The sequence below is a fragment of the Zonotrichia leucophrys genome, chromosome 4, assembly GCF_028769735.1.
Source record: "Zonotrichia leucophrys gambelii isolate GWCS_2022_RI chromosome 4, RI_Zleu_2.0, whole genome shotgun sequence".
Lineage (NCBI taxonomy): Eukaryota > Metazoa > Chordata > Aves > Passeriformes > Passerellidae > Zonotrichia > Zonotrichia leucophrys.
In genome coordinates this window covers 14,173,063-14,196,171 of record NC_088173.1, presented here as the reverse complement: position 1 = coordinate 14,196,171, position 23,109 = coordinate 14,173,063, and the positions used below count along the sequence as shown (strand labels likewise).

Sequence of the window (23,109 nt, the reverse complement as noted above, 5' to 3'; positions counted from 1 at the left end):
GGAGGGTTCATTTGTGAGGACCCCCCGGCCCCAGGGGGTTGGAAATATATGGGGGGGACAGTTGTCCCAAAAGCAGAGACTGTGCCTTTTTGGAGTGAGACAAGGCATCCTTGAAAGACCACCCTAAAAGCAGCTCTGATCCATGTCTCGGTGGTGAGAGCACTGAGCATGGAAGGAACATGTCACAAGCGGCAAATGGACTTTCCGGGCGGTGCCGGAGTGACAGGGAAGCACACGAGGGTCTCAGTGTGTCTCCACGAGAAGCCTATGGAACAAGAAGGACTCCTTTTCCTCTCCATGAACTGCAGTTTGAGTATACTAATGTGTGGGGCCAAGGCTGAGCAGTTGTTTTGAGAGAATGTATTGGATTGGGAAAGTCAGGGAGTGGGGAGGAGGAAAAGTGGTTTTTGTAAGGTTTTCAATTTTTTTCTTTTCCTTATAGTCTTTCCTATTTTTTCCTGTAGTTTTAGGTAATAAAGTGTTATTTATGTTTAAGTTGGAGCCTGTTTTGCTTATTCCTGGTCACATCTCACAGCAGACACCAGGGTGGGGCATTTTCATGGGGGCACTGGCTCTGTGCCAGGCTCAAACCATGACATTTTTTGGTTCCCTGACCGGGAATCGAATCACGGGAGAATGATGAAGTAAAGCTGTGAGATGAGACCAAGAAGAATAAGGAAAGCATGTACTAAGTTAAGGTAGATAAATAGTCATAGTGAATCTAAGGTATTGTTGTGTAGAAGTGTTTTGTAGTCCTGTTGATAATTTTAGAAAGTGTATTCTCGGAGGTGAAGGGTGGATTGTCATGGTTTGACCCGGAAGGAGTGGGAATTCTGGGAAGCTGTGGTCAAACCAATGAAGGTTTTGAGTTTCATACTGACACCTGGTGTAGCCAGTGGGGTTTGGACACACCTCCGAGAATACACAGGGGTTAAAAGCAGGGCACTGCCCTGGCATTTCCTCTTTGGGACTCGTCGGGCGAGGAGGTCAGATCTCTCTCCCCCGCCCGGCCCGCTGCTGCTGGGCGGGGGAGGGGACAGCCATGCGGTGAGGCCTGGGGCCAGGGCCTGGACAGAGGGGGCTTCGAGGATGGAAGGGTGGGGGAGCCCCAAGAGACATCGGGCAGCCAGCCACCCCCCCCCCCTCTTCCCCCCCCAGGAGAGCAGGAGAGCAGCCAGCGAGAAGGGGGAGGAGGACTGCCCGGCCGCAGCGGCAGCGTGTGGGCAGCGTGCGTGGGAGCCGTCCGACAGACAGAGACTGAAAACTTTTAACCCTTTCCTGCATGATTGGGGCCTTGCGAAAATGCTAATCCTCCTCGAAGCTGAATAAGAAGGGAGATGAGAGATGATATGAGATAAGGACCTTGGCCGAAGTTTGTGGAGATGATTGGATGGGGAGAGATGATTTGGAGTGGCCTTTGGGCTGGACGTTTTCTTGTAGCCATGGACTCAGTTGTTCCTGTGACACAGACTGCATTTAGGGGGAGGCAGTGCCTCAAAACCAGGAGGGTTCATTTGTGAGGACCCCCCGGCCCCAGGGGGTTGGAAATATATGGGGGGGACAGTTGTCCCAAAAGCAGAGACTGTGCCTTTTTGGAGTGAGACAAGGCATCCTTGAAAGACCACCCTAAAAGCAGCTCTGATCCATGTCTCGGTGGTGAGAGCACTGAGCATGGAAGGAACATGTCACAAGCGGCAAATGGACTTTCCGGGCGGTGCCGGAGTGACAGGGAAGCACACGAGGGTCTCAGTGTGTCTCCACGAGAAGCCTATGGAACAAGAAGGACTCCTTTTCCTCTCCATGAACTGCAGTTTGAGTATACTAATGTGTGGGGCCAAGGCTGAGCAGTTGTTTTGAGAGAATGTATTGGATTGGGAAAGTCAGGGAGTGGGGAGGAGGAAAAGTGGTTTTTGTAAGGTTTTCAATTTTTTTCTTTTCCTTATAGTCTTTCCTATTTTTTCCTGTAGTTTTAGGTAATAAAGTGTTATTTATGTTTAAGTTGGAGCCTGTTTTGCTTATTCCTGGTCACATCTCACAGCAGACACCAGGGTGGGGCATTTTCATGGGGGCACTGGCTCTGTGCCAGGCTCAAACCATGACAGTTTTGTATGAATTATAATGTTTTCCTTGTGATAATAAAGCTTATCCCAAGCATTTCTGAGATCACATATTGAAATCATAAAATTGACATAATTTAGTTCAATAGATTCAGTTCAGGAGCTGAAAGCACCCAATATTCTAATACCTACTCTATTTCATATAGGTATTTTTTACTCCATTCATATCACTTAACACAATTCTTTTTTTGATGCTCACTGAAAAGTAGACATAATAATATCAAGCTGTGTTCTTCAAATTGTTTCAATCCTCCAAAAACTGCAAACATTCGGATTCTAGGTTTTGGATAACTAGATTAGAATGAAAATTGCCACAGAATGATTCATACAAATCAGCAACATCTCTAGCAGTCTAGAAGTGCTAAATCATGGTATTGATGGATCAGCTCCATTTTTGTTATAAATTTGCACAGACTGATTTCATTTTTGCAGCATGGATTTTAGCCTCACTTAGCAATAAGACAGGATTGAGGTTCCTTTGCTATTGGCTAGGTCAGACATCAAAATACTTCAGACTCATGCAAAGAAACTATTTTTGAGGGGAAGAAGAGATGAAAAGTGGGTAAAGGGGAAAAGAAACACTTTTTTTTATATTAGTTTGGTAAGTCCATACTTCTTTGCATTTAAAATACAAACTTTCATTTGTTAGAAGAAAGGTTCCCTAAGCCTCTCCATCAGTCAGAGAATCATATTTAATTTTGTAATGCACATGTTAAATACTCCATTAGTCCAGTCTACTTCATTCACTGCACAGTGCTCCTGAAAGTACACAGATAATACAGAGAAGAAATGTACTTCAGGATGCTAAAACATGACATTTCACGTTTCATCTGTTTCCCCCCTTAGATACAACACAGAAAATGTACACTAAGTGCTTTCCTCTGGCTGAGGTGGGAACACTTAACTCCTTGCAATAGTAGACAGGAACTGTTAAAAGCATTAGCTCTTGTGTCCTTGCATACTACTTCATAAAACATCTTAAATACTTCAAGAAATTAACTGCTGTTCACTGCCAAAGGAGCTGCTGCTGAGAAGTTCCTCCATTCTTCCCTTCATGCCAATCAGCAGTAATCCTCTATTGCTGGCCAGCTTCTTTCTTACATGTGGCCAAAAGAGAAGAGCAGGCTCTTGGGACCCTTCCTGGCTAACCAGACATGCTTTGTGGTTTTCCAAAGCCATTAGGCAGCAGTGAATATACAGAGTAATTCCACAGACATGACGAAATGTAGGAAACCTAAATGTGTGTACAAGTATCAGAAATACACAAAAGATACAGTGAGACTGTTACTATGGGAGGTTTAATACCAAAACTGCATCAAGAATCTTTTGGGAATATGCATCAGACAATAATTTGAACCTCATCAGTTCCAGGGATTTTGGAACAACCAAAATTCTCCATCCTCTTTTCTCTTTGTCCACAGAAATTTCAGCAGTATGAATCAGATTTAACAGAATGGAATGTTAAATCAGTTTAATGAGTGGCTTGAGGTGAGTTTGAGATGATTTTACCATGAAAACGTTGCTCACATTTCCACAGCTAACTTTGAGGCAAAGCTCGTATCATTTCCATTCTAAACTTTTAATTTTCTACTCTAAACTTTTAATCAGACTAACACTAATTTAAAATCATTCTCTGTGCTTACTTTCAGATTCATATTATGACTGAAAACATGTGATTGCTCAGTATTTTCTCCTGTGCTAGTATATTAATTTGAAGCAGAATCTGGCATAGTCTTTTTTCACTGATACTCTGGGAAATCGCTGTAGAACTGTCTAAGCAGCAAGCTGTTCAAATAGATGTAAGTGGATAGAGCAGGCTTTGGAATAACAAGAAAAGCTGGATAAGCATAAACATTATCTGGCTCCATCGATTCTGCAGAGCTTCATCATAAATTCAACCATAAACAGTATTATTCAAAGATCTTTTACTGTCAGATGTATACATGCATCAGAAGCTGACAACAGTAAAAGCAGCACTCCTCCTCCTTTCTCCCTCATGCATGTACACAGTTTTTCTTTGCAGGACTTTTTAAACACTTTTAAAAAGTAAAAATCTCACTGTATATGAGAGAATTTTTGGTGTGTGCTTTCTTCTTTGAAGCCAGAGCTGTCAGATAAAATTCACCATTATTAAATAAATATTTATAATGCTGAAAATATGGATCACTTTTTAGAGTTCTACAGTTGCTACATGTGACAGAAGTCAGACTCATGGAACATATTTGGTGGTTTAATTGTTCAAAAAAAAAACCCCAAAGTAACCAATATATATATTTAAATATTTTTGTCAGATGCTTCTAGAAATAAATTCTGTTGCCATACTTCACAATTCATTCTATACTCAAAATCTGTGTGCAAGCAGTGAAAGCTGAGCTATGGAAACTTTCAGGGAAACCTCTGCAGCTCCTGCTTCAGAGCCATTTGTGGATAGTCGAAGTTAGAGCTGTAACAGCTGTACATTTCACCAGGGATGACACTCCAGTGGATCATCAAATTAGGGGAGTCTCCTGTTAGGGAAGGACAAGGTACAAACACAGGTTTATTTGACCACCGTCAGTTCCAGGGACAGCCTTATTATGAAAGAAGCAGCAAGCAGGGAGTATCAGGAGATTAACTACATTAGCAAAGACTGGAGTGGGTATGTTTCTTGTTGTGTGACAGGATACAAGTACAGGCCTTTGAAGACTTCCTTTGGATACATTTCCATACTTGTATTCTGAATTTTCACAGACATTTTTTCTTCTAGTCACCACAAAACATTTTTTCTTCTAGTCATGATTCTAATTCCCTTTAGCTCAATTCTTTAACTATGCACTACTTACAATGGGAATTTCTTCAGGCCACTTAAACATGCATATGCAAAGCAAAATACAGGAATGATTAGCTCTTTCACACTGATTACCTCCTGTTATCCATCATATTTTCTGATACAAATCATGCCATAGCTAGATTGTTTTGTGCTTTTGGACACCTCATTCATATGAACCCTTCTGTGTTTTGAATAAAGCATGCTTACATCTTCTGAACTATGCTGTCTTATGTAATTAAGCCAAACAATCTGTGGTATGCTGTCAGCTGACAATGTCAGCACAACATGCTAGGCAGGTTATCAGTTGAAATGCAGGAGGTACACTTGAAAAAATACCTTCAAAAAGCCATATGTTCTCACTGGCAATATTAAAGCTCTGTTTACACAAACAACACCTACTTTTTGTCCATTTGATGTCAAGCACTGTCATGCCTAAGTAGCCCTAAACCAGCATTCTGGACTGTAGACTCTAACAATGGAGGGAAACACAATGAAGTACTCAAACAATGGAAATTAGAGGGAGGAAGGGGTGAGCCTAACACCATGCAGCAGTTTAAACTTCAGCGTAAGCACATCTGTATACAGACACACAAGCATATATTTAAAAATTAGACAACTATGCAATGACTTCAGTGTGTTCACTTCCAAAATCTAAGAACTACAATTTCCATTTATTTAGGAGAATTAAAATATTGATGTCTTATGAGAAGTATTACATTGGTAAAAATGGTTATAACTCAGATCCACACCCATTGGATCTCATCTGACCAAAAATCAAAGATGTGGGTCCGCCTGCCTTGGTGGTGACAGAGAGTAGGAGCTGAATATTCCCTCAGGTGCCATGACCGCCTTCAGAGGAAGTATTGACACAAATGTTCCAGTTTTGTCTTGGTATAACAGATTTTCTAATTTTATTCTTTCTTCTGTGTGAATTATTTAGGAACTAGGAGTACCGGAGTGCTGCTGTATAACAGGCCTGCTTTTTCAAGATGAAAAAGGCTATATTGTTATAAAAGCTCCTGGGAAATGCCAAAGATCAGTAATTGGCAATTGGTTTCAGAAAGAAATGTATATCCTCCATAGATTTTTATCAACTTACATATTGAAATGTCTTATTGATAATGCAGATTAAAACAGAAAAGGAAATTCAGTTTATCCTGTCCTGCAACTGCCACATGTAATTTCTCACTATAGGGCAACACTTCTAAACAAATTATAAAATTGAGTATGTTTAAAAGGACACAAACTAAATGTTTGGTAAATGTGGGGATGCTTTTTTACTGATGGACAAGAAAACTGGCCCTTAAAAATCAAAAAGCTCATTGAAACAATATTGTTAATGAAAAGAAATGCATCTGTCTCTTTAACAGCCAATGATCCTGCTGCATTCCCTAAGCAGCTCAACTCTTATGGATATCCAGAAGTTAGCACAGATCAGTTTTTCTCCACTGTTAACTACCAGGACCTTACTTCATGTATGAAGTACAGTTAATGTACAGTTTCACTGCACATTACCTGAGACATCAAAATCTTCAAAAAAGTCTGGAGGAGGAAGGCATATGGGTCATTTGGAGACAAGATTGCAGAATAAAATAATAAAATGCAGATCTTATCTGTACCAGACAGGCAATTAGCTAAATGAAAATAATATCTTGCTGGTACAATTTTCTATTTAGGAGCAGACCCAACACTAGGACTTAGATAGCTGTAAATGAGTTACTTCAATGCTTATCAGATATGTGGCCTCTGAAGTGGAATCCAAAAACTTGTTATGCACAGAACAAGTCCAGTACTTAATAAGTGTAAATTGCCCTAGAAGAATAATTTATAGACCTGAGTACTAGAAAGCTATAATGGAGAAGATGAACAGACATTAAAAAAACCCAAAACCAAAACAAAATGCCCCAAAAACCAAAATAAACCCCGACAACAAAACAAAACAAAAACCCAAACAAAAAGCCCCAACAAACAAACAAAAAAACCACCACAAAACCAGCTCTGGGTTTGAGACTTCCTATCCCAGGAAAATCTTGTCACTTAAAACCGGTAACTTTAAGTGAAAAGAAATAAAACATTCTAGGAAACAGGGACTTGAGTTACCTAGGAGTTCTAGCTGCTAAACTAAAGAGTCATATTCCCCCATTGATGCTCTATTTCTGGTGCCAGATCTTGGGAATCAGATACACATGCAAATTAATAGAGCTCATTAAGTTACCTTCTATCAGCTGAACCATGGTAACCAGCCTGGGGTACTCTTCTCCTGTGGCAAATGAGAGATAAACACTCAGTAACTCACACCTGGTGTCTATACTTTATGCGATTTAGCTGCTTGCTTTTCAGGCCACAACAGTCCGGGGCACCCATAGCGTACACGTATTCTTCACTGATGATTCTGTTAAAAAAAACCCAAACCAACAAACACACAAAAACAAAACTAAAACCACTAAGTTTAGGTACTTCCATGGTTAAAGAGGGGTTCCCATTTGTATTTAGATTTAGAACTCAGGTACTTCCATGGTTAAAGAGGGGTTCCCATTTGTATTTAAATTTAGAACTCAAGTATTTTAAATAACAAGGTCCTTTTTAGGAACCCTTGAACCTTACTGGACTTCAGCGAGAGTTCACAAGGATGTGAAGGGAGGCTGGCGGGACCTGAACAGGGCAGAGAGAACCCGACACCGCCCCGACGCAGGGCATGGAGAGAGGCAGTGGCAAAGCTGCCGAGGGCCAGGACATGCCCCGCGACAGCGTCTCCTGCGCCGCCCGGTGCAGGGCCGCACAAGCTCGCAGACAAAGGCCGGGGCGCGCCGGTGTCCGTCATGCCGGGCGCTGCTGTCCCCGCGGGGCGGCGGTGACCGCGGGGCTCCCGGCCCGCCAGGCTGCGGGGACGCGGCCGGAGCGCCCGGCACCGCCCGTCCCCCGCGGGGGGCTGCCTCCTGCCCCCACGCCCGCCGAGCCCCCGGGCACAGCTCGATGGAAGCAGGCGGGCCCCTCTCGCAGCCTTTCCCCCGCTCCTGCCCGCCGGCCGGCCCTACGCGCTGCCCCGCCGGCCGCTTCCGCGCCGGATCCGCGGCCGGGGCCTGCCCGGCCCAGCCCGGCGGGCAGCGCGGCCAGGGTTAACCCTGAGGAATGCGGCGGGAGGAATGTGCATGCAGATGAGATGGATGCTAATCTCATGCTAATGAGCGACGGCCGCAGCCGCCCGGGGCTCAGCCGGGCTCCCCGCGCCCAGACGGCAGCTGGGCTCCGCCGGCAGCCCTGACCCGCCACCGCGGCGAGGCGAGGCGGCAGCCGGGCATGGTGGACTGAGACCCGGCAGAGGCTTCCCTGGGCTCCCGCGAGCCCCCGCTCCCGGCCCCTTCCCCGGCCCGGCCCGGGGCTTTTCCCGCTTCCCGTCTTTCTTTCTGTCCCTATGGAGCAGCTACCCCCGCCGACCGACCATGCCTAGGAAAGCGGGGAATGGGCAGCTTCCCTTACCCGATGGCTGGGAGGAGGCGAGGGATTACGACGGCAAAGTCTTCTACATCGACCACAACACCAAGCAGACCAGCTGGATCGACCCGCGGGACAGGTGGAGCGCGGGCAGGGAGCGGCGAGGCCCGGGCGGGCGGTGGGCTCGGAGCGGCCCCGCCGGGAGGGACGGGCGGGGGGCGCGCCGGAGGGTCCCCTCTAGGGACGGGGAGCGGGGGGACAGGAGAGTCCCTGCTTGCAGCCGGGCACACCGTGCCCTCCTGCCCACAGGCACGGCTACGGGCTTGTTTCTAAGCCTGTGGCATGAGTTGGTGTTGGGGCGGAGAGGGAGAAGCCTGTGGAGTTCCTCTGGGAGCGGCCGGGGTTGCCGGCATTTGGGGAGTTCCCGACAGGTACCAAAGTTTGCGAGTCCCTCCCAGAGCGGAGGCGCTGGCTCCTCGCCCTCCCTCTGCTCTCCCCCGGGCGCTGCGGAGCGGGGCCGCCTCCCCGCTCCTGGCTGGCGGAGCATCCCGGGCGCGGGGCCCTGCCGTGTGCCCCCGCTGCCCCGGCCTGCCCGGAGCCGTGTGAGGGGCTGCCGGGGCTGCCGGAGGCCTCGTGTGCTCGCTAGGCCTCAGCGAACCAAACCCACTCAGCCCCCGCCGGCCGGAGCCCGCCGTGTGTGCTGCCCCGCCCGGGGCTGAGCTCCGTAACACTCCTGTGGAAATGCTTCAGCGAGTGAAAGCACTTACCCTGCGCCGAGGCTGCTCGGCCCGCAGTGCCCGGACAGCTCTGCCGGCAGGACACGGATGCTGGCTCTGTGCGCCGGCTTCAATGACTGTAATAGCTGCATCACAGGCATCTTTCAATGTATCTTTCAATGTTACGAGATACCTCAAAAACGTACCTTTTGTCCGAAGTGCTGCTGAAAAGTAATGACACCCCAAAGCCAAAACTTTGTGCGTATTATGAAATACGGTGTTGCAGTTGGAAACAGTGCAGTCTTATTATTTAAAAAACCAAAACCAAACAGACTTCTAAAAGACACTATAAACTTATGCAACAAGCAGCACTGAATTATAAATGAAGGCCTTGGTTTATGTTTCTCAGGTGAACTTGGATAAGGTGGTTGTGGCCAAGCTTGCTGGCTGCAAGTTGCAGAGGGAAGTTTTGACGAGCATCATGTGCTGTGTAAGGCCTACTGATCAGTCTTACTTGCTATAACAGCAAATTCCAGTAGTGGCGAACTTCATGCTTAAATTCCTCTGTACTTCACAACATGTTAATTACCTTGTAAATATTATGAGGTGATAAGGTATACAGGACAATGTTATTTATTACACCTGGCATTCTTGGGTGATTTTTTTTTAATGCAGGCAGTATAAAATTTCTGTCTTTACTGTCTCTGGAAATAGAGGAGATAAAGTTTTGTTCAGTTTTAGACCTTAAATGTATGTTTTCAAAGTGGAATGAAAGATAGTATGATTGAGGCAAAGCAAAATGTGATATGGAATGTACTTGTTCTAATACTGCCTCAAGGAGTATACTACTTATTTAATTTAATACATTCTGTTGTCCTGAAAAGTTCAAGACTATTCACTATTTGATGGTAAAATTTGAGTCTTTACTCTCATTAACAGAGTAGACAGTGACATAACACTTGTGTGTTTGCCATCCTATAGGGATAGGATAAATATTGTTTCATTAATGCCTTACAGGTGAAAGGGAAGCCAAGTCCTGAGACCATTCTCCCTTAGTTCTCATTACAGATTATAAAGACCTTTTCAGAGGAGTAGCGTTTGAAATAATTGTTAACCTGCGTCAGTCATGCAAAACAAACAAAAAGGGATTTTGCCCTAGGTACTTAAGAGAATCCATGCTTTAGTGTACATGGCTCAGCTGTGAAGCTGAATTGCTTGCAGAGAAGAGACTGACAAGCCCATTTGATGTGCAAGTTATAGTATTTGTATTTACAGTATCTTTGTTTGCAGTTTGTATTTATATTGTATGGAAAAACTAATAAGAAATTGGTGAAAGTCTTGTGGTGATTTTGCTTTAGATTCAGTTTTATATTCCATGTATTCAGAGACTATACATTTGGAAACCACACAGGACATTATGTGGGCTTGCTGTCAAAAAAGTTGAAAAGTGATTTTCCAAGTTTGTCAATACAATAAAAACTGGATTAATGTTGTTTCTAAAACTCATAATGAATTGTCAGAATGAAGGTAATAGGTTATAAAGAATGACTGAAAACATGTTGCCTTGTGTGGTGATACTTTAGGACTTTTTTTCCCCCAACTATTTTCTCTCATAGAGATCATAAAGTTTTCATGGTGTACCTGTGGAATATTATAGTACACGGGCTTCCAAAATGTTTCATTGGTAAGGCAAGTGTAAAATAGTTAAGTTTTTACTGATAATATTCCTTCTGCTGATGTTACACTGCATTCCCTGGACGATTACATAGAAAAGTCGTGCTTGATGTTCTAAAATAATTTTTATCCTCTTTGATTTAGAAGATACAAATACTGAAGACTAGTGCTGTGAGACATTAGCCATATGTTTGTAAATTGCCAGGTGTATTTGAGCACAGTTGGGAACTTTGTTACTGGCTTAAAATATTCACATCTAGAAATAAGAGGACAGTTGAAAATGCCATATTTGAAAGCTTCTTGGAAATTTGTGTTTGTGGTTGTTGTGCTTTTTCAATATTTTTTCCCATGTTCTTTTCTACAACATGTATTTGTTACTGCTTAGGTGGTGCAGGTCTGTTAATACAATTATAGCCTTGTGTACAACTGTGGAAAAAAACTTACATCAGCTTCAAGCTTGGGACTCAGTTTTGCCCACTTTATGTATTTGAATAATCCCACTAATGTTAGAGAATCTCACACTTTCAAGGGCAGTAGTGACTTAGCTTGTGTTTTGGGATGTTGTGGAAGCTCAGGGTTTTTAATGTTTTGCAATGTTCAGGAGTGATTTTTCTCTCCAACTACTTACTGTACTGTACTGTGCTGATTTATTTTAAAGGCTAGTGTCCCAAAAGAGAGGGCCACTTGAACTTTAAGATCTGTAATTCAGATAGACAGAGAGACATAAAGGCAAGAATGTGAGACTTGTAGCAACATTTTCAGTCACTAAATATATAGATGTGATTTCTCTGTTCATGACTCCCTCAAGCTATGGCAAGCTGAGAACTTGCTGGTCATGACAGTTCTTCTGGAACTGGCTTTTTGTAAGCAGAGAAACAGACCAAGTATCAATTTTATCCTCCTACTACTTGATGAAAGTATTAAAAGATAGGTATGGACTGAAGAGGATGAAGCAGATGAAAAGGGGAGAAAGGGTTAGAGGAATGCATACTGTTTTTTGAAGTTCCCTTGAAACTCTTTCAAGTTCTTGGAATACTGAGTAATTGTAAAGTATTGCTTTGGGGTTTTTTCCCTGTTAATTAATAGGGTCTTGGGTGGGACAGGAATTTGAAAAGGAAAATTCTTCTATTTTTCCATCATTCAATGCATTTTAAGTAGGCCTCATGTTTATTATATTCCTTAGTGGTACCAACAGAGTAACACACCAAGGAGAAATGAAATGGAATCTCAGTAATCTGAATTTTTCAGCAGTTGGATAATCCTTGGCTTTCTTACTATGAATTCAGGGCTTCTCATATCTTGGTTTCTACATAATAAATAGTCCAATGCACACTGCTGATCACCATTGACTCAAAACAGATGGGGTTTTTTATTGCTTGCCTATAACGAGTTCTGCATCACAAATTCTGAAGCTGCAAGTGATCTTCATTTAAATCTTTATCTGCACTCCTGTCCCACTCCTGTCAGTGGTAACGAATGCATGCTATGAAAAGAAAATTATCCTTTCTGTTCTCACTTCACTTTCCATTGAGGTCTAAAACCTTTTAAAAATACATTTGTATATTTGAAATAGTTTATAGTATACTTCTGCTAAAATGTTTCAAGAGTATTTGCTAACTGTATAGCTAAGAAAGTGCTTGAGAAGCATTGGATGTCAGAAAACCAGAGAACTTTACAAGTTAAGAGATTGTGAAAGAGTTTGCTTTGTGAGTAGGGAAAGCAGTTTCCATTGCTGCTCTCATCTTTTGGGGAGGTGAAAACACTACAAATTTTAGCATGGGATTTTGTAACTTCTGCTAGATTGGTCTGAATGAGAAAATTTACTAGGTTTCAGCAATTAAATGTAATTTGCCCTTTTTCCATAGAAAAGAAGGGCAGTTTATTCCTTACCTTTTCACTGGAACTTGCTTTCTCTTGTCTTGTGGACAGCAGAGACTGTGAGGACTGAAGATACTGAAGTTATTTAAGCAGGGGAACTTTCATCCTGTCTCTTTCCTGGACATTGCTGTAGCTCAGGGATGCAGGGTAAAAGACTTTCAGTCACAGCAGAAACTGTGCTCGTTAAAGGTAGCAAATAAGAGGCAAGAAGAAATGAAATAACATGGTGAGAGGCATCATCAGAGACTTGAAAATACATTTGGATTGATTCTTTCATGCATGTAAGAGAGTTGTGCTGTGACAGATGAATAAAATAATGTGTTAGTTATTACAGCTTGAAAGGGATTGATCTTAATTCTGTTTTAAGTGCTGACCTCAACATTGATTATTTACCACTGCAGCAGCTACCTGATAATGGCCTTTATTTAGGCTGCTGCTTGCTAAGAGCGAATTTAACCATCACTGGTTTCTCACATCATTTCTCATTCCCTTTCTATCTTCCCTTCCCTTGTTTGCTAGTAACTGAGGAGGGAATGAGGCTTTCATGTTTTTGATGGTGTGGAGCTGCTAAATGATTGTTTCAACATACTTAATGACATTTGAGTCTTAATAAGCAATGTTCAACTTGCTCTTTTGAAAAATTAGTAGAGAATCCTTTGATGGCACTCCAAGATATACAGCTTGAAATAATCCTGTAGTGAGATAGGGCAACAATTTTTTCTCGAGATATCTTTTTCTTCCTTGTTTCATCCTGTAGAATAATTTGCTGGTTTTTATCCCAATTCCACCTAATTTATTTCTTGCCTCCTTGTCTGCTCAGGAATGTGCATGCTCCCTGTGAAACTCTCTAGTATCTCATTCTGATTTCAGTGACAAGTTGAGGACTGCTTTTACTTAATTGATCTATATTTATTCAAAATAAAACCCATGATGAGAGACTAGCAGTGTCTGAAGTTCTGACATCTTCATTTGTTTATCCAGTGTAAAGTAGAATTCTAGTATTGCAATGCTACCATAACTGTGATAGCATCACACAGTGTTAAAATACAAAGTGATTGTGTATGTGAGTTTTTTAACCAGTCTGTCATTTGCATGGGGCTGTGTGTTGTTGATTTTAGCATTAGTGAAAATGGCTGCGGTAACTCTGAGATAAGGCTTTTATTCTTTATTTCTCTGGAAGTGATAGAGCTGCACTGTGTCTTTCATCTCGAGGCATGTGAAATTAACAAGTCAGGAAATGCTGGGGACTATTTGCTTATGTGTGCAAAGTATGTGCTGCTGGTCACAGCCAAGAACTGTGACCTGGTATGTGAAGTGGGACAAGTGCTGTGGGCTGTGCTTTATCCAGACCTGTGTCTGCAGTACTTGCCTGCTAGAACTATTTCGATTAAAACCTACCTTGACTTACAAAATGTTACAGTAGTTGTCATGCACAACATAAGATTTGATGAGAAATTGTACAGGTTAAGGAAAATAGCGAGAGTCAATATATAGATCAAAAAATACGAAAAATTATTTATAACTTTAGACATCTGTACAGATTGCATTAAGAGGTCTTGATTTTTTTCCAGTTAAATAGCCCGTTGTCAACTGTTTGGCTAAAATTCTGTGCTTTGAATGTGATACTAAGGTTATTCTAATAAGATAAGAGGATTTCTCTACTTCCACTTACTACTGTTTGTAACATCAATAGATAAGTTGAATTTTGTGAAAAGTGTTTTATTTTGGTTTTTTGCTACCTCGTTCTATTTAGCCTAAAAAAGTATTATAGGTATCTGTGATTTAACAATTTATACATCACACAGGTGACTGAAAACTGGACTCATACTCCTGGAAGTAATGAAAAGATTGAAAATGGACAAACAAAAATTTACATACAGTACTATTTCTATGGTGATACACTTTCAGAAAGGCATGAATAGAAATGATTCTAAGATTTCACAACTGTTATGCTCTGTGTTTAAGTTCTTATGGATTTAAGCTACCTGGAAGGAGAGCAGAAAAGTATTCCAGGAAGATAATGCAGCCTACTGAGTCCAAACTGGAATGGTTCTGCTTACATGTCCTCCTTCTGCCACCAAAACTGAGCCCAGGAGATGATTTGGCTAAAATGAACCCCATTGTTTTAGGGCTGTTTTCCAGCAGAATCAGCGTGTTGTGTCGCTGATTCTGGGTACTGATGCTAGTGTGAGCCAGGAGGCAAGCCCAGAGCTGGGAGCAAAAGGGGAGAATGGTGCTGTAGAAATCAAGATGAAGATCAATCCTAGTTGCCATGGAACTATTGTCTTAGGTGTCCATTTCTGTTGTGGGGTGTCTCCATTGTTTTCTTGTGCATGTCTTTGTGTTCACCTTTGCTGAGTGAGTCAGTAGTAAAACTGTCACAGATGTCCTGATTCTGAATATGTTCTCTGTAACCAAGAAAACTTAATGATATTGCAAATTTTTTTACTGACCTTTTAAAAGTTTGTTGCTGTGAAGCTTGTGTTGAAATTTTGTCATTGTGTCATTGCAGAATTAGAAGTTGTTTTTGGGAATGTGCTGCTGTTGACAGTATGCTTATGAATAGCTAATTTCTACTGTTAATGAAAGAGATAAGAAATTCTTTGACTTTGATGCATTTTGTTCCTAATTATTCAGAAGATGTGTTTTATGCTCTGGTGCAAAGTGTCTCACCAGAATGATGGCGTAATTCAAGATTTTTAATGTCTTATTGTGTGAAGCAAAGTGGAGCCATTTGTCTTCATGCATTTGAGGTCATCATCTGTGTGGACAGTTTGACTTGTCCTTCATTTGGAAGGAGCAGCTAGTGGCTGAGCAGGGGAGTTATACATTAGTTATGGTTTTCCTTTTGGGTTTTTCAGTAATTTTAAGGGATTTGCATTGCAGATGTAGGTTTTGGGTCTTTTAAATGGTACATATTGAGTATTGATGAGGACTGTTGCACTTCCCATTGACTTTTTCTGTGCAATACTGTTAATGATGGTGAAGTTCCTACCTGATGAAGTCAATCTCTGACTCTTGTTTTTAAAAGAGCTTCTTGGGGGAGAGATTCCTTCCCCCCTTTGTTTAACTGTACTTTTTAAAAACTAATTTGCTTTTGGATTTCTTTTTTTTATTGGTTAGGACTTGTGGGCTAGAGGCAGTCTGTCAGTTTATTCTGTTGGCTGAAGCAATCATTTGCATCTTATAGAACAAGATCAGATGCTGTCCTTTGAACTTGGATACTGTTTGTACTTGAAGAAAGGCAACTTTATCTCATCAGCTCTGAATACATATTGTATTCAAAGTAATTGTGTGAGTATGTAAAGACACATTATCTTGGGACAGCAAACTTGAACTTCTGTATACTCTTGCTGTGTGCAGTACAGTATTTCAAGTTGGACTGGCTTTGATGTCTGTGCTATTTTTCTCAATTCATGCAATAAAACTTCAATCTTTATTTGAAAAGCAAAAAAGCACAACCTACTGGAATGCCTTCCATAATATGCTGATTGATTTGGTAATAATGCTTTCAATATCTGGAAATATCAGTATTTTTTGACTTTTGGTACAAGGGGAAAAATCTAGGAGAATCTGTATTTTAACTAAACTTTGTACAAACACAGTTTTTATATAAGCAGCTTCCTCCTTGTTAATGAAGGAATAGTACATTACACACCTATTGTTTCATTTTAAAGTACTTTTAAGTGCTAACCTGTAGTTTTGTCCAGATAAGTTTATTTTAAGTCTTACAGATCTCACTGGTGAAGAAGTCTTATTCTGATTCAATGCCTGGCCCTTTGAGCTTACCTCCCTCACAGAGCTAGGAATGTCTGCCTGGGAATGGAACTGGTTTTAATCATATGGCAGATGAACTTTTGATAGTCTGCAAATTGTGTACAAGCACATCATGCCATATGGCAGAGAACATGCCCAATGCATGATGAATGTCGCCTGCCTTTTAGCTAAGTGGCAGGCGTATGTCTCAGTAGCATCTTGTCAGGAGGGGTTTGACCAAAGCACAGGTGTCCCCTGTCGTATGGCTGCATGGCAGTGTTTTGTTGGGATCACACTGTGGAGGAACAATTCTGGTCTCTTCTGCCTGTCACTCACCAGGACACTTCTGGGCAGGCTATTTGCTCTGTTGTTCCTGTAGTGCTTCCAAAAGAGGAGATATGACCCACTTTGGCTAAAAATGTGGGCATCTTAACTTTACTTGCTGTCTGTGATGGAGTGCAGAAAATTGTCAGGGAAAGACATTTATTTATTCTTGATAGAGAAACAATGGGATGTTTTTTTTTCCTTTGTCTAGTACTGTCAATGGTTAACCTGCAGTGTAGCCCAGAAATGTCTGTCTCGTGAGAGGCCATGATGATCTGATCTACAATCAGTACTCTTATTCAAAACCTAGTCCCTTCATTCTTAATGCACATTTTCTTGATTATGCAAAATAAACTTTCTGCCTCTTCACCACTGTTTAACAAAATGTCTCTGTGAAAACTCTTAATTCCTCTTAGAAAACCAGTTAAAAACCAGTTTGCATCAGAGATGTGATTCAGATTTTTGTGGTCGATTTTTCAAATGCTGTTATTAGCCAAATAACTGTATTTTTAAAATGCTGTTATTTAGCAAGTGATTCCAGTGTCATCCTGTGGTTTGATTCATGTTCCTGAACCATTCTGACTGTTGCCTGACTCTTGCAGAGCCTGACCAAGGGGTTCTGGTTTTGGCTTCTGTTCCACAAAGCATGCAGCCAGAGGCGAGTTGTCAGTGGAGAAAGATTTATAGTGCAGGAAGGCTGAAACAGCTGGGAGGTGAACTACACAGGGAATATTTGGATGTTGTTCTTAGTTTTGGGAAGGCAATAGGAAAAGTAGGACATCTAGTGATATCTAATGAACTTTGCTTCTATGAAATAGACTGTGGTCACTGCTGCTTATGAAGCTTCTTTTGACTTAGATTTAGCTTTTGGTGGGTTCATAAGAGATGCTAGTGATGCCAAGTTTCCTTGTGAGATAAGTGACATTTTTGTTTCATAGATTACCCACCACTCAAGGGTACTTCTGTTGTCATATGTGTGTTGGTGCTTGGGACATGATTTAAATTTTAAGACATTTTGTCTGTCCTGGTTTGCACTGTGAATACCCAGCTTGAGGTATCTCTGTATACATTGTTTCTTGGTAGAGCATGAAACAATCTACTTTTATTTTTTAATTCTTTTTGAAGAGAGATGGCAAAAATACTCTTTCGTGAGAAACTCAGGAGGCTTCAGAAGTTTAGGAGCTCAAATTTCATATAGGAAGCATTTTCTCAGTAGAAATGTATTAACACATTACTCGTGTTCTTAATTTATTGTTAAAACTGTGGCAGAAGTCAGGGTCTGCCTAAGGGCTCTATGAGGCATGATAATGGTTTTATGTACTCTTGGGAATGTATTCCCATGTGTACCTAAACTCACTGTCCATCTAAATCTGTTCCCCTATTCCCAAGACCTATACAATGTATATTCAGTGTAGTCACATGTTACAGAAAAGAAAAATCAGGTCTTTTTCAGTTCATTCTGTTAGTGCTGTCTTAATGTGTCCTCATCTTGTACAGTAATTTGTAATAAATTCTAAATTATGACCTTGAAAATGTTGTTTATGAATGCATTTTTTCTGAGATTTATTTTAGTTACATTCCCAGTAATGGAAAATTTTATTGTGTGCAGGATCTGACTGGTATTTTGGGTCTTTTGTTGCTTGAGACTTTAAGTGTGAAGTGCAAAGACTTGCATGTAGCCCCCCCTTTTTAGTTTGGATGGAATTGTACAGTGGAAATGAGTTCTGGTTTGGAATGCTATGGGCTTCTTTCAGAAAGATTTACAAAATAAGTTGTGGTATGAGTTTAAGGCGCATAACTATTTAGTATTGCATTCGAGAATGAACATTGACGAACTGACAAAACTGGCATTGGAATGTCCGTAGGGTTGGAGTAAGATTAAGAAAACGGGATAGTCCTCAGATGATGTGATCTCTGACTTGAATTTCACCAGTTTCACCCTTCTGAAGTAAGTTAGAGTGTTCCCTTTAATTTATGAATTAGTTAGTTAATTGGTTTGAAATGTAGACATGTGGAGAAACCCCAGAAATCAATGTCTTCTATATTTTCATGTCGTAATGATGCTGGCTAGTAGGAGTTTTGTCCAAGTTTTTCATATTTCCCACATTATTTTGCAGTTCACAGCTATGTTTTATGCAGAAGAGGCAGGCTGAGGTGATGCTTTATTGGGCTACAGTGTGAGGAAGGCTCATTTGGAATGGAAGTATCAAATATTTAAAATATATTTGGCTTAAGCATTGAGGAGTAAATGAGCATAGATAAGGGAATGCAATTCAAGGCAGCAATCTGACAGGGAATTGACATGACCTCTTTCTGTCATGTTGCAATGTTTGAAATGAACTGCTAACACATTTACAGTCATTCTAATGAGTAGTAGAATGCCATGGATGTGAATAATCATCTGAAGCCTCTACAGGACATTCCTGAAATAGTGTTTAAATGACTAGAGATATTATGGGATGCAGGAAAGTATACAAATACCATAAGCCTTTTAGTCAGGCTAGCCTGGTCAGTGGTTTACTACTGCAGCAAGTAAGGCTGACTATGCAGGAATATTTAGTACACAGCAAACAGATATTCTGTTCAAGTTTCTGAACTCTGCATATTTTTTTCTGGGTTTTTTTTTTTTGTCTCTGTTATTGATAATACTTAGGCTCTCATTTTATATCTACTCTTGGAGAGAAAGTTAGTGAACTGAAGTTTGAAGTTTGCTAAGGGGTTGTTGGTTAAGCAGCTGTTAGCTAAATTAATGATGCTATGGTCTAGAAGATGAATAAATTGCTGATAGTAAAAGAAATTACTATGGTGGTAAGGATTTTGGTTTTTCGTTCTTGCTTTTATTCTTGTTTGCTTATGTGGTTGTTCTGGCTCACTTGCTAGCATGACTTAGAGTGATGTCAAATGAGCCACAGGCTTCTGTGCTGTAGCAGGTTGCTGATTTGCATTCAGGACCTGGCTGGCCTGTTGCCTCATACATGAAAGACATCAAAACTTTATTTTTCCAGGCAAGATTTTGGCAAGAAAGTGAGCTTGGAGGACAAATGTAGAACAGTTAGGGATTTTTAATGCAAAATCCTTAGAACCTCCTAGATTTGATATTTCTTGGGTTTGGTGGGATTTTTTGATTGTTTGTAGTTTTTGTTGGGTTGTTTGTTTGTTTGTTGTGGGTTTTTTGTTATTGTTTTTTGGTTTTTTTTTTCTTTTTCCCTTCTTCAGCCAGGTTTTGATGAAAAATTGTAATGCGTCTTCTTTCTGGCCAAAGTTGTGGTGCCTAGTATTTTAAAAAAATGTATGAAGAGTATTTTAAAAAAGAAACAGCAACAACAACAAAACAAACTCAAAAAATGCCCTGAAGTAATGTTCCCATAATCAACACTTATGATTACTCATTTAATCAATTTAATTATTTTCTATTTTATTCTGAATTTGGCTGGTGTCCTAGTTAGTTAAGCAGCTTCATCCAGCTGCCTGAAATTCTTGAAACACTTTCACTGCAGGTGTCTGATGTCAAGGGATGACAGTATTTAAAGAACATTTCTTGTGGCAGAACTTATTGAGATAGTAGGTCTCTGCTTATGCAGGTGATAGTTTTCTAACAGATCTCTTGAGGATAAACTCTCATAAATAGCTATTTTGTAATACTGTATTTTAATTTTTTATAATGGCCAGTATTAGAATTTTGTCTAAGTGCCCTCTTTTTACTTAGGTGTGGTAAATATCTGTTTAAGATACTGTTTAGGACTTGTAGAAATGTTAAAGCTGATGCTGCATTGATGATGAACACAGTAAATTCAGATATCATGAAAGGTGTCATGTGGCTTTGATGGCGGTGATGTCCTGATGAGGACTTTGATTACATAATCACTTAATACTGAACTTTACACATGATATGATTGGATACTTGTAAAAAATTTTGATGTGCAAGAAGTTTAAAGGGTCCCAACTTAAGAATGGTTGCATCTAACAGAAGTATGAGCACATACCCTGGATATCTAGTCCCATGGTCACCTGAACTGGAGTCCTGACCATAACAGGTCATAGATCTCTTTTGGACCAGCTGATCCAGAAGGCAGCATTGAGAGCTGGGAGCAGTTCTTCAGCAAGTTTCACTTCATGAATAAAATTTTGTGCTACTAAAGGCTGAAGGTATTTCCCTTTCTATGTAGTGCTTCTGTTTGATGCCCACTTTCAGTCATACTGCAGATCCGTTTGTGGAAATTCGTTGTGCATCAGAGTAGAAAGGTTTAAAAGCAGTAAGAAAAAATGATAAAGATCCCATTAAAGATCATAGCACAGCAAAAGTTTATAGTACTTCTGCACCAGTGAAAAGCCAATTTATCTTTTTTTATAAAAGTTATTATTATTTTGAAAAGTTTGATCACCTGAACACGGTCCCTGCACATTGTGGAGACAAAGGATAAATTAGGTATGGAATGTGTACCACATGAGTACTGACTTTGGTCTTCCATACAAATGTTTAAGAAACAGCAGGCAACTGATGAAATTTTTTTTCAATAGAAACCACAGTTTTAACATGGAAATAGAATTAATACTGTTCATTGTATTGAAACTGATGGGCCAATATATAATCTAATCTGCATCCCAGAAGTGCTTTAAAAATTTTTGCAAATGGAATTGCAATTGTTTATTGCATCAGAAAAAAAAAATTGGCAGTGTAGCCTGGGGCTTGTGGGCAAACCCTAGAGTGGGTTGCCCTGAATGCTTGTGGGCATGGCTCGGAGCACCCTGGTCTGGTTTCAGAATTGTCCTGCATTGGGGAGTATGTTGGACCAGGCAACCTCCAGATGTGCCTTCCCTTCATTTTTTACCAGGCACACATGGGTAAATGCAGCTTCATTAGTGTTAGATCATCTGATTAATTAGACATCTATTGACTATTTTGGAAAAAGATACTAGTTTTAGCAAGGTGAAGTGTTGATGTAATCTGTTTAAATGCAAGCAAAGTATTTCTACCCTACCCAACATGAAGTCCTTAATCCCAAACACCTGTGCCTGTAAAGGACAAATTACATGATCGAGTAGCTGTGGGACACGGAGACTAAAATGTCTGGATTGGAATGGGAATTAGGAGGGTGGTTGGAACTTTGAAGTGCTGTTTAGCAGTGTAATGGAGGTAACTCAACCACTGTTCACTTCAGTAGTGTCCAAGAAGATTTAAAACTTCAATTTGCTGTAGCTATCAATTCTACAAGCAAAAATATAGAAATTAAATTTCTTTGTCACTTTAAAAACCAACTCTGCTCTGTTTGATATCAGTGTAGATCTCTAACACCCTGGAGTTACCGTGTACCTGTAATAATTTGAATTTTGGAATTTGGTGAGGAAATTATATATTACATCTAATGATTGGCTTATTAAAGATACCTCTGTGTGGGCTACATCATTTGCAGTGCAATGTTAAAGTTACTTCTAAATGTACTAGAAACATCTTGTTATAATTTGTTTTCCTTCAAATGTGACTTTGGAAGAGACAGCCTTTTAAAGTTTGTTCCAGAAGGCACTTTGAGAGATGGATGATTGAAAACAACTCTCCTGAATGGCACCTTGCTGTACTTCATAGATCATAACAGCTTTTATTCACCACTGTGATTGTTTTTTAAATTACTACCTGTGGATGAATACTTGAAAGAATTGGTCTGCTGGCTACATATTTGGTTTGATTGAGGGCTATCTTGAAGTTGTCTTTAAATTACATGGGGTTCTTGATGATCCTAGCATTTTCTAATCTTTTTTGTACTACATTGTCAGCTTTGTTTCTTAAATTCTTACAATTTTAGGAAGAATAGTAATTCTGTCTTTAATTTATTTTTTGTTTTAAAAAATGTCATTTCAAGATAAGATGTACAGAAAATCTTCTTTAGCAAATGATAGCTGCTTCTTATTTTGCATCATTCTTTCAATGGAAGTAATAAATTATGTCATAAATAATTATTATACTAATAGCTGCCGATGGACTGGAAACTGTTCAGTTTATAGGAGATACATTTGTTATAGGGATAGCTCCAAGTGATATCCATAACAGTGGTGTACAAAAGCAAAACTGCTTTATTAGTTTATTGAGAGTATCAATAAAGCAGTAGTGTGCTATATGGGTATTTCATTGAACTGTCACTAATAAACCAGGCAGGAGAAAAAGGAAAAAATGAATGTCTGAAGGCAAACTGACAGTTGAAGTTAGTTAAAATATTTAAATAAACATACTTTTTTTTTCCCCCTCAAAAGTTACAGTGTTGATAAGTCTATTTAAAAAGTTCCATTTCTTCATTTTTGATGAAAAATTTGTGTCAGAGGCTCTTTTGGGAGTGTAAAAACTGGTAATATTTTATTGCTTGTTAGGACTGTGAAAAAGTCAGATTCCAGTCCCTTTCTTGACTCTGAATGC

General features: G+C 40.4%; 2 protein-coding genes across 7 annotated transcripts in view; one reads left to right on the top strand and one right to left on the bottom strand.

Annotated features, from left to right (window-relative positions):
- Positions 1 to 9,140, bottom strand: part of DCTD (dCMP deaminase) — a 61,833-nt gene extending 52,693 nt beyond the window's left edge. For 2 of the 5 annotated variants that reach the window (XM_064710579.1, XM_064710580.1), the window contains exons 1-2: positions 8,404 to 8,531; positions 7,142 to 7,186 (exon numbers count right to left, since the gene is read on the bottom strand). The gene's annotated coding sequence lies outside the window, so the exon portion shown is untranslated. Of the gene's footprint in view, positions 1 to 7,141; positions 7,319 to 7,530; positions 7,804 to 8,403; positions 8,532 to 9,125 lie in introns of those variants that run through there. The other 3 variants (XM_064710577.1, XM_064710576.1, XM_064710578.1) reach the window with 3 other exon arrangements.
- WWC2 (WW and C2 domain containing 2) overlaps positions 8,075 to 23,109 on the top strand; it is a 94,636-nt gene continuing 79,601 nt past the window's right edge. Inside the window, exon 1 of one of the 2 annotated variants that reach the window (XM_064710571.1) lies at positions 8,075 to 8,497. In XM_064710571.1, the coding sequence (XP_064566641.1) occupies positions 8,367 to 8,497 (131 nt within the window). In that variant the 5' untranslated portion in view covers positions 8,075 to 8,366. The remainder of the gene's footprint in view (positions 8,498 to 23,109) is intronic. The other variant, XM_064710570.1, reaches the window with a different exon arrangement.